This window comes from Corvus moneduloides, chromosome 19 (genome assembly GCF_009650955.1).
Source record: "Corvus moneduloides isolate bCorMon1 chromosome 19, bCorMon1.pri, whole genome shotgun sequence".
Classification (NCBI taxonomy): domain Eukaryota; kingdom Metazoa; phylum Chordata; class Aves; order Passeriformes; family Corvidae; genus Corvus; species Corvus moneduloides.
Genome location: NC_045494.1, coordinates 4,704,688 through 4,715,865, shown reverse-complemented (window position 1 = coordinate 4,715,865; position 11,178 = coordinate 4,704,688). Strand labels below are relative to the sequence as shown.

The 11,178-nt window shown below is 47.2% G+C and overlaps 1 protein-coding gene across 1 annotated transcript; it reads right to left on the bottom strand.

Annotated features, from left to right (window-relative positions):
- Positions 1-402: 402 nt before the first annotated feature.
- Positions 403-10,101, bottom strand: TRIM25 (tripartite motif containing 25). The gene is made up of 9 exons (XM_032128958.1): positions 9,411-10,101; positions 8,249-8,344; positions 7,578-7,811; positions 6,934-7,090; positions 6,232-6,309; positions 5,782-5,847; positions 5,093-5,119; positions 4,671-4,760; positions 403-4,004 (listed from the first exon to the last, which is right to left on the bottom strand). The coding sequence occupies exons 1-9, from the start codon at positions 10,020-10,022 to the stop codon at positions 3,472-3,474; spliced, it is 1,893 nt and encodes a 630-aa protein (XP_031984849.1). The 5' UTR covers positions 10,023-10,101; the 3' UTR covers positions 403-3,471.
- Between the last annotated feature and the right edge of the window lie 1,077 nt (positions 10,102-11,178).

The following is an 11,178-nucleotide window of genomic DNA, read 5'->3' as shown; positions in this document are numbered from 1 at the left end:
TCTCTGACACAGGCGTAACTTAGACTAGCAGATGCTGGATGTCACCTAAGGCTTTTTTAAGCAATCCACCGCTGTGTCTTTAATTGTCCATCTTCCTGCAGCTGATGACCATGGTTTTGCTTATCCAAAAAGGTCTCCAGTTTTGTTTACTGGGAAAGATGATCTCATCCTCAGTGAGGATACAGCATTACCGATAATGGGTGTGTAACTCAAGGGGAAGGAGGCAGTTTAGGACCAGTCCAGATGACGGCACAGCCTCTGCAGCTCTGCTTGCCCCTTCCCCAGCTCTCCTATAACCCAGTGAGTGATGCACTAAAAGACCTCTTCTTTGTATTCTGTTGTGTCTTCACTTCTGTCTCCCTCACTGCTTCGACCCTGAGCACAGAACAAAACATTCAGAGATAGGGTTTACTGTGAATATTTATTGAATTCAAACCATCACCACTCACCAGCCAGCTCCTGGAGTGGTTACAGGCACATGGACCAGATGGCACAAAATCCATGTGATGGCCCTGCCTGTGTCTGGCTGGCACAGCTACAAATAATAACACACCTTAATACAGACTGAAGTACAGGGCTGATATATCAGTACAATCAACAGGCTTGTAACTACATAAGCATTTTTCTAAATACACTGTTTTACTGATGTCTTTCATTGAAGAAAATATTAAATTTAAACATTCATTTATGTTCATTCAGCAACTGTTTCTTGATTTACTCTCACTTGTACATTAAAATGTAGGTCAATTCACATCCTCATGGCATTAACACCAGAATTAGTTCTTTTTCTAGGCTAAATTGCGTTCTTTGTAATACTAAAAGGAGAATTACAATTAAAATACATGCTTCTATATATGTCTTATGTCTTGTTTAAAATCAGTGCAGCTCTGACAGGTACTGCCTGAGTAAAACTGCTTCAGTTGTGTTGAAAAGGTTTTTAAATGATCATTTATCATGTTGTAACTAATATTTTTCCTAATGTTATATCACACTAATGTTTCAATATATTCAAGGTACCTGAAGCTAAACAAAACAAAATTTTTCAGAAGCCCAGAGATTGGTCCTAGTAATGCCAAGGTCACTATTTCAATCCCTACACGGGCCATTTGCTTAAGAGCTGGACTCAGTGATCCTTGTGAGTCCCTTCCAACTCACTCAATCACTCAGTACTCTGTGATTCTGTGAATTCCAAATTAACAGAACTTCATTATATGATTTCTAGTCATTCATAGCACAAAAGAAAGCAAAACAGAGGATCAGGAGCCCAGCAGAAGGCTTGTTTCACTGCCTGGTAGTCCAGGGCACCTCATGTGTTCCACACGGTTGGTCCTACATCAGAGTCCCATGTCAAGAATCCCACTTTGTCCAACAAGGCAGAATAAAAGCTGCTTTTACTTTGTTTGGGTGTCACTCCAGATTATGGCCACAGAAGCCCATAGACTCAGAGGACAGTACTGACACCTCTTTAAAGTCAAGAAGCAAGGAACAGAGGATGGGGACTTTCTCCACTGCACAGACTGCTGGAGCACGTTTTTGCCCACAACCAAGGGGACAGAGTACTCCTTCAGCACCCCGCTGAGTGGATCTGCAGCCCTGTGGCACAGCCAAGCAGCAAAAGGATTTCTCAGAGAGAACTGACCTTATCTTTCACTGCTGAAAAACTGGAACAGCAGAAAACCCAGTTTGTAATTCATTGTTGGCTCCCAGCAGGACACATCCTCCTTCTGCACCTTTTGAAGTGTTCTGCTCGGGTTGGGAGTTTTAGTGCTGACTGTGCTTTGGAAAGTGGAGACCCTTGAGAGAGTAGAACTGCTCCAAAGACAGCCATGGCACTTTTAGATCCACCATCAATTCCACATCCTATTCTGACCAAAAAATTGGAAGAAATCAGACTTGTGCTATCCTTGACAAAGTACTAAGGGTTTACAAACCAAGTAAAAATAGAGACACCAAGCCTGAATTCCTGAAAGCCTCTCTCCAAAGCACTTTGGCTCATGTAGTCACAGAGGTTCTTTTAAGCCTTCTAACAATTCCCTGCAAAAATGCCAGCAGTGGCTTTGTGTTCTATTTCACTAAGTCCTGTAAGGGGAGTTTTACAAATCCAAGTCCAGGAAGGTTCTCGTGTGAGCTTCCGATCGCCTACAAGAAATAAGAGCTTACACAGTAAGTCCAGAGGCACCAACAAGATACAGGCTCAATAACTATGAGATCCAAATACCTTGATTGCCTACAGATTGTTTTAAAGTTGTAAGTAAGAAGTACAGATTCCTCTGTACCTGGTGAGAACTTACGAAGACAGACAACGACCCTAAGAACACCAGGAGAATTAAAAATCCATCCCATGGGGAATGGATCTATATTCTCCTTTGTGCTAATTCCCTGTGTCAAAAGACTCACCCTGACTGTCCACAGGCTTCATGCACAGAGGAACCAGTATTTTCCAGGTACCTGCGCTCTGTCTTGAGACTCCTCAAATTGGGAGTCTCAAAAACATGCAAGAAATCCAGTTTCTACCACCTGAACAACAAAAGATACACCAGCAGAGAATACTTCACCTCATAGAGGAAAAGCTTTATGACAGGAGACTCTGCTTTAAGCTAAAGATAGACCAGCAGAGAATATCCCACCTCACAAAGAGGAAAAGCTTTATGACAGGAGATCCTGAGACCAAGAATGCACCCCCTGAACTCTTCAGCACAAAAAAAAACCCCAATACTGAAGAGCCTTCAGTGTGAAGATGTGAAGCATGTTCTAGATCAGACAATGACAGAATGCTACATCCCACAATCTTCATCACAGGATGCACACCACTGCTCTGCAGGATGTCTTCCTGACAACTCTCTGGTGTATTCCCAGTGTCTGGGCTGATGTAATTTGTTTCCTAGTAATTCTAACACCATTTCTTCCCCATCAATTCTAAAAGTCTCTGCAGTTCCATTCTGATGAGCTTTGTGATACTGGCTTTTATAACTCAGAGCCATAAGACCTGAACTTAGGGACTTCACCAGCTCTTTCTGTAGCATCTGGTAAGAGTCATACACTGAGAACACCTGTATGGACAACAGTATGTGCATGGGCAAAAAGGCAACTGTGAGACCTCCCCCAAAGCCTGAATTTGTCAAGGAGTTCTTCCTGTTTCTTTCTCAAAGGGGTTATTGTTACCCATGGAACACATTAATTCTGTTGCTCCTTTACAGCAAACCGCAGAAGCCACAGGCGCCACTGAAGACATTTAACAAGGATTCGCATAATGACTTTGATTTTAGGGCAATCAAGATCTTTGCAAACCATTGTCATTTTTACTATCGCCAGCATTTTGCTAAATCATTATCTAAGGGCTTTAGCAATTCAGACCAAAGAATTGGCAGGTTTCCAAAACTGCTTAAAAGAGATGATAATTTTTGTATCAAACAATCAATCTTTGAGACAGATTATCTGTGCTGTAAGTGAACTAAACTGAGATACAAGACCTTATGCTTTCATTTGACAGAGAGAGACAGCAGCATCACTGGAAAACAGCCAGAAGGCTGGGTACAAGGCTTCAGTGAACTGGGCTTTGAATTTATAGATCAAGTTATGCTTCTCCCCCACTGCCATGAAAATCACAAAGCCCCCGTCGCAGTGGAGTAGCACCCCAATCTTGGTAGCCTTTGTGATGGGCAAGCACTTTTCAGTGTCATTGTGCCAGGATGATATTTTGGAGTTGAGCCACTCGATGCACCAGGACTTGCTGTTCCTGCCCAGGCGGCTCTCGGGGCCCTGCCGCTCCATGCTGCCGTAGCAGATGCCGACGCCGCAGAAGCTGTTGTGCTGCAGCTCCACCTCCCAGTAGTGGATGCCTCTCTTGAAGCACTGGAAGCCCAGCACCTGGCGGTAATCAGTGAAGCGCTGAGGGTGGTACCTGTGACCTGCGGAGGTGTCTGAGATGGACATCTTGGTGTAGTTCTCAGACAGAACCACGGTGTTGTGAGCTGTGTTGTAATCCAGTGTGATGTTGGCAGCATCTGCAATGACATGAATCACCTGAAGGTACTGAAGAACAAAGCACTTTTATTTATCCTGTCCCACCTCAGCACTTTTTCCCATGTTTATCTGCCAGCTCTGCTCCCCTCCTCAGCGCAACCAGTTCTTAGGGCCACAGTAAAAGCTTCTGGATTCAACTGCAGCTCTATGTTACACAGCAGGCAAATGGAGGGCAAGTTTTCTTCCTTCCTGCAGCCCCACAGGATCCCTTTATCACCCAAATACACCCTGGCAAAAGAAGGTGATTGCTGATCTGGCAGCAAAAGGTATGCCATGTTGTATAACACCTTAACAAGCCATCACGGGCTCACATAAAAGCCTGTATTTCATTTAAAAAGAATTACATGGTATTTCTAGGCTACTCTAATGCTGTCATTTTGGGGGAAACCAAAGTAACTACTTAAAAAACTTCATTTATCTTCATAAAGATACGTGAATGCTAAAGATGAATTTGATTCATCTGGCAAAAGAACCACTTAGAAAACTCCTGCCCCCATTTTCTCCAGAAATTTCCTAGATTTGTAACAACCTATTAAGCTAACGAAACCCCCCAGAAGTATTTTTCTCAGGTAACTACAGAGGACACATAATACCAGTGCAATAAGAGCAAAGTTCATCTTTAAGGAGTGTAATGTTGGGTGTCTTACACTGCAAGAGCTCCTCTCTGGGTTTCTTCAGGAAGCTGCTAATGAGCTCTTTAGAAGCAGCAGCTGTGGTGGTTGGTGTGGTGGTCGGTGCTGTGTCAACAGAAGAAAAGAGAGTTTGGCCAGTTGGGAAGAGACCTCACCCCATTACAGACACACTCAGGCTGGAGCTCATCTGGTTTAGCCTCCTGCTTCATGCAGGGTTAACTTCAATATTAGCTCAGGCTGTTCACTGTCATGTCAAGTTTTGAAAATCCCACTCTCTGGACAACTTCTCTCAGTGTTTGATTGCTCTCACAGTGGCCAGCAAGAGCCTTCTCAGAGCAAGAGAACTTTTGCTCAATACACCAACACTCATGACCATCTTATCATTTTAAGAGCAGTCAATGAAAACTAGAATAGGCATGATGAAAGTTTGGACTCACCAACTTTAGCAGCTTTCTTTTTCTCTTCTGGATGGGGGGAAAAGAAAAAAATAAACTGTGAGTTCTACTGCGAGGCAAAAGCCACTGGTAAGACTATGTCAGCTGTAACACCATCACCATGGCTCTTCTGAAACTGCAGCAGTAGAGAGCTGACAGTCCAGCAGGCTGAAGCCATGTACAAATACCCTCACACTGGAAAGCTGCACATCAAGCACAACCTTCCATTTGCTTCCTATTTCACAGCGTCATAAGCCTGGAAGGAGGTTGATCTCCCCTCCAGGAGCAGTGTGTTCAGGCACATGGAATGCTCCTGTTCCCATGAGGAACACTGCCAATTCCTTTCCTTTTTACAACAGAGCTGTTAGTGCAGCAACAGGAGCTACAGCTCCTTTCCAGTCCCACTTCCCCAGCATACCCCCCTCACTGCTCCACACCCAGCACTCAGACCACGTGTCAAGAACTCTGTGGAAGTAACAGAAGTTTTTTCTTAACACTTGCATTTACTTCAAAAAGAAAACATGGAAGATCTTCCAAAGAGGCTACAGTGCCCATTAATTCTAGTATCTGGATAAAACAGCACTGAAAGGCCCCAGTATAACCTGCCACAACGACCATCACCCCAACCCCAGACTGGAGGCAGGATGTAGGCAGCAAAGTGTTTGAGTCACGCTCCTTTAATCACCACTTACTGGTATCTGTCTCCACCTGCGAAGTGGTTTGAGCCTGGGGAAGGGTTTTCTCTTGGTGGGTGTAGTCTGTGAGGAAGGAAGAAAAAAACCAGAACATGAACAGATCATAAGCAGAACTCAAGACACACAAATCCATCAAACAAGCCAAAAGGTGCATAGCACAAATTTTAAAACCTGCAAGAACCAGAGGGTGGGGAGGCTCTGCTTTGTTTTACAGCCCACACTGACACCACTACAGGCTGATGCACTCCTCTATCTGTGCAGTTCACCTTCCAGCTCACAAGGCATCCATCCCCAAATACCCCAAAGCACCCTCCCTTCCCTGTTCCCAGGTGCTCACTGCAGGTCATCACTTCATCACCACCACAGCAAACAGCTCTTGGGAAACTGCTTCAACTTATTTAATAGTAAAGCCATTGTTAGAAGAGGATGATGTTCTGTAGTACTTACGTGGTCCATAAGGCTTTTTTCCAACAGGGGTTTTGTTTGGATGAGCCACTGGAGGGGCCTTAATTTTCACAAGTTTGACTGAAATAGTGATAATTTACATTATGGTTTGTATGGCCAAGAACAGTCATGCATTAGTGAGGACATTTTTCCATCTCACTTTCAGTTATATGAACAGAACTGAAGTGATATTTGGCAGAGATGGGAACTGCATACCCATTCCACGGTCCAAAAGACAATTTGGCTTAACCCGGTAAGTAGAGCTTTGTTCCACAACACTTACTTACACAATCAGCACCTTTACAGCTGGGTAAGCAGAGTCCTGCCCCTCTAAAGCCTTTCAAATCTCTCCTCAAATCCACATCTTAACCACATCCAACCCTGCTACATAGTACCACCATAAATTACTCAAAGGAAGAAAGGCTAAGCTGTGCCAGAAGGGTGTAGTATCATGATACTCATCAGCTTATCCAAATATAGATAACAGTGAAGAGACACTGGCACATTTTGTCTCCTAATTTAGCCCAGACTGTAATGTTTTTGCGTGGAAATGGAGCACTGCAGAGATTGGAAGACACAATTTATATTAACCAACTGTATTTGTTACACTTTTTTCAAAAATTATATTTGGCTTGGCTTGGAAAGATCCCTCATTTCAGCTCAAAGCAAAAGTAGAAAATGCCAATTTCCCCAGTGAGACAATACCTTCTTCTTTTTTCTCCCTACTCTGAATCACTGAAATTTTCACTATTTCTTTAAGGTTAATGGCAGACTGGTAAGTGGAATGCATCACATTTTGGTCCATTTCAACTACAGGAACGAAAGCCTCTTTTGTTGATGTTCGTTGCAGTGCTGCTGCTCTCTGAAATGACAAATGAAAGACCACCTTGTGTATCACACAGAGAAAAATACCACCAAGTTACTTTAAATGGGGTGGAGTTTGTGCATTCATCTCATATTCAAGGGAACAAAGGCTACAGTCAGACACAGCTCATGGCAAAATTCCAGTAGCAGCTAAGACGCCTTAATTCCCACTGGTACCTGAACCAATGACGACACTCTACCAGCCAGGTCACAGCACAGAGCTGCCACACCTCATGGAGGTGACTCTTGCCCAGTAACCCCTCTGCTTGTGGCAGAGGCAGTGGCTGAACTGGGGGAGTTACCAGACACTGATTCTTTCACTGATATTTGTGTACTTATCAGTACATCTTTTGATAGAAGGTTCTTGCACACCACTGCATTACCATTTGACTGGAGGTCTCTGGAGAGCAGGATGACCACAGCAGATTTTTGTCATTTTGCATTCTAGAATGAAGAACTGGATTCACATTTAAATGACATATTACCTTCAAAAACAGAACGTCATCACTTTCAGTCAGTGCCATCTCAATCTGATCTTTGAGAGACTGAATTTCATTCTTCTTATTTCCCAGAACACTGTAAATATAATCAAACTTATTCCAAACTCTCTTTTCTTCCTCTGTAATTGCTTTCATGATCTCATTTTCTCTTTCTTCAATTACAGCTTTAATTTCTGTAAACTCATTTCTGACCAATTCCTTCTTTCTTGAAGCTGTCTCCTGGAGCAGAAAAGAGCAGATAGGCACTGGCTTCAAAAGAACAGTTTGTGACCAAAATACTCTCAGTGCTACTGCACGAAACCCTCTGAGGAACATATGGGGTTCTCTTCCTTGAACCAGGCAAGAGAAGAGAGAGCTGTGTATTTCTATGTGGTTTGGAAAGAAAACTCCTTCACTCACAAGGAATAGAGCCCATTCTCAGTGTCACCTTCACATGAGGGTATAAAACCTTGCACAGTGCCTGGTTTCCTCCCATCTCCCACAGAGCTGCCTGGCCTTGCCAAAACTCCTCTTTTCTGTTCCTGCCTAATAACTCTTCTCCTGCCAATGCAGCCTCAGTACTACAGCTGTTGTCACGAGGGTACAATCACCAACACCACGCAGTAGTCAGCGGGTGCCAGGCAACCTGAGAGCACTTTGTACAGTTACCCACTTACAGCAGATTGGTTCTGGTTTGTTTTCACTGTGCTCATTGCCCGGGCAGTTCTTTCACTCTGACTATGCAGCTCCACGAGTTTCTTCTTCAGCACCGACTGCAACAGGAGAGACCAGAAAGTATTTCAGAGAGGCAGTTATCATGTCTGCTCTCAGTTTTAAACACCCTTGTAAGCACTTAGTACTCTCAGCTTAAAATCTACCTTCTCTTGAACCTTAGAGCGTATAAAAGTACCGTCCTGCACACGTGTGGCTTGTGGCACCACACCCTCCCACACCCACCCCACCTCTCCCAAGAGCAAGATGCCACTGTTCACACTCTCTTGATAAAGGACCCGGTGCTTTCATCAGCACAGCAGTTCTCATGCTAAGAATAAATGTTACATTAGCTCTCAGGTTGGACTTTGGGCACGAAGTTGACGCTACTGTTCACCCCTCTCCTTTTGAGAATTTTCTCATTCAGATGTGATTTACCTGTTCCTGTAGTTCAAAACTCTGCTAAGCTCAATCAGAGATAAGTTCTGCAGCTAAGCTGTGTACAAACTCACTGAACAGATGAGAATTTGGCCACCTAAACTTTTTCAGCATGCTTTACTCATCCACACTGATTTTCAGCTGAAAAATATAAAGGTCAGGTTTCCTTCCCTTCTACTCTGTGAACCTCCTTCTGGTTTTCATCTACGTACTAGAGATCTCCCTAGGATACCTTTATAATTCTTCTCTTTCTGAACATCTGCAGAAGAACGTTAGCCCCCCAAACTGTGACAAGTCTGGCAGGAAGCAGAGCAGCAGAAACAGCTCAGAGTTCTGGGTGACGCCACAGAGTGTGGGAGGCCTCACCGCTGAGCCCAGCCCAGCCCAGCCCAGCCCAGGAGCTGGCAATCAACTCCCTGACAGCTCCTTCCCAGACCCCTGCCCGTGAGCAACATCTTGGAGAGAGGAGGAAAACGCAATGAATGACTCTGAGCACATGATGGAGGGCAGATAACAGCTTGCCAGGGCCAGACATGAGATTTACAGTCGATGTCTTGCTCCGGCCTCCCCCCCGCACTCCATAGCGGCTCCCCAGGCACCGAGGGGGCCAAGGAGCGCTCCGGAGTGCCCTGGGAGGGTGTTCCAGCCCCGGGCGGCACTGGCCACCCCCGCCCAGTCCCGGCTGCTCACCTGGGCAGCGGCTTTTGCCTGTTCCAAAGGGCTGGTAGGGCACAGCTTGTGCCCGAGCAGGCAGAGGGAGCAGATGCAGACGCCGTGCTTGCTGCAGAAGAACTCGAAGAGCCTGTTGTGCTGGGGGCACTTGCGCTGCTGCAGGTCGCGCAGGGGCGGGCAGAGCTGGTGGTCGCGGAAGGCGGGGCTGTCGCGGTGCGGCCGCAGGTGCTCGGCGCAGAAGGACGCGGTGCAGGTCAGGCAGGTCTGCACGGCCGGCGCCTCCCGGCAGCTGTCGCAGGACACGGGGGGCTCCCCCGCCCAGCACCCTGCTGCCTCCCCCTCCTCCTGCCCCTCTTCCTCGCCCTTGGCCCCGGCGTGGCCCTGGAGCTGCTCCACCACCCGGCACAGCACCGTGTTCTTCTGCAACTGCGGGCGGCCCGCGAAGGTGGCCCGGCACTGCGGGCAGCTGAAGCCCCCCGAGAGCCCGGCCCAGGTGAGCTCCAGGCAGGAGGCGCAGAAGTTGTGCCCGCAGGGCACCGTCACGGGGGTGCTGAAGAGGCAGAGGCAGATGGAGCAGGTGAGCTCCTCCTCCAGCCCCGACAGACCCGACTCCGACTCCAGCGCTGCCATCGCCCCGTCCGCAGCTGGCCCAAGAACCAAAACCAAAACTGGGCTCGGAGAAACGAAACTATGGCTGGGGCTTTCCGGAAAACTACGTGTCCCATCCCCGCCCCGACGGGAGGGGCGGCAGCCGGAGGACGGACCCTGAGGCGCCCGCCCATGTCGGGGGCCGGGCAGCCCCGGGATGCTGGGATGCGGAACGGTACCCCCGGGGCGCGGACGGGACCCCTGGGGGGGACGCGACCCCCACGCGCGGAGCTGCGGGCGGGCCGGGCCGGGGGCTCCGAGCCGGGGGTCGGGGCAGCGTCACCCGGAGGTGCCCGGACGCCTCGGCGTTGGTTCTGAACCGCAGCGGGGCATTTGGGGATCGGTGCCCACCCGCGCTGCCGGCCCCGCTCCCGGCCGGCCGCCGGCACAATGGTGTGAACCCCAAATCCCGCCGAGCACCGGCCCAGCTGCTCCGAGCTATGGGTAACCCGGCTGCTGGAGATCCTACGGACTCATAGAAACGGTTTGGGTTGGAAAGGACCTTAAATATAATCTGTTTACAACAGCTGATGGCAGTGCAATGTTTTTAAAGCACACAGGTTACTGCATTGTGAATGTGGAAACCGTCTCAACAGAAGATGCTTCCTCAAATTCCTTTTTCTCAGTCTAACTGTTCAATAATCACTGTTTCTAACAGGAACGTTGATGCTGAATAGGAACACGGCAAGTACTCCTGTCTTAACTAACCTGACCCCAAATTCTTCCAGTGGTCTCTTCCTCCTCCCTTTTTCTGCCTTGTCTGCTCAGGGCCCTCTGTACTTCCACCCACGCTGGCAGCAGGGGTGAAATAGAGCAGCCTGGCACAAAGTCTGTGACCTCCCAATAATTTAAACAGAGCCTGATGGGCTGCAGCAGAAGGAGCCAAGTGCTCTCAACTCTTGTCCAGTGGGCAAAGAACACCTTGTGTGGAGAACTGCTGAGGTTCCCTTTAATGTCATTTAAAAGTATTAGCAGGCAATCTTGTTGGCATTAGTCCTCAGGGACTTCCAAGAATGTTCAGGAATTGTATAAAGCACTCAAAAGAAGTGATGGTGGGTGGTCTGTTACAATTGAAACCAGCTCCTAGCCAGTTCTTTTGGAAGATTAAATTAAATCTAGACAATCATTATAAGCCTAT

What these genes read in the sequence shown, in the direction of transcription:
- TRIM25 (XM_032128958.1), bottom strand. Translation starts at nt 10,022, where the DNA reads ATGGCAGCGCTGGAGTCGGAGTCGGGTCTGTCGGGGCTGGAGGAGGAG. An exon ending in ATGACGTTCTGTTTTTGAAG is followed by an intron (nt 7,091 to 7,577) that starts GTAATATGTCAT and finishes TTGTCATTTCAG; the next exon opens with AGAGCAGCAGCACTGCAACG. An exon ending in AAAAAAGCCTTATGGACCAC is followed by an intron (nt 5,848 to 6,231) that starts GTAAGTACTACA and finishes CCTTCCTCACAG; the next exon opens with ACTACACCCACCAAGAGAAA.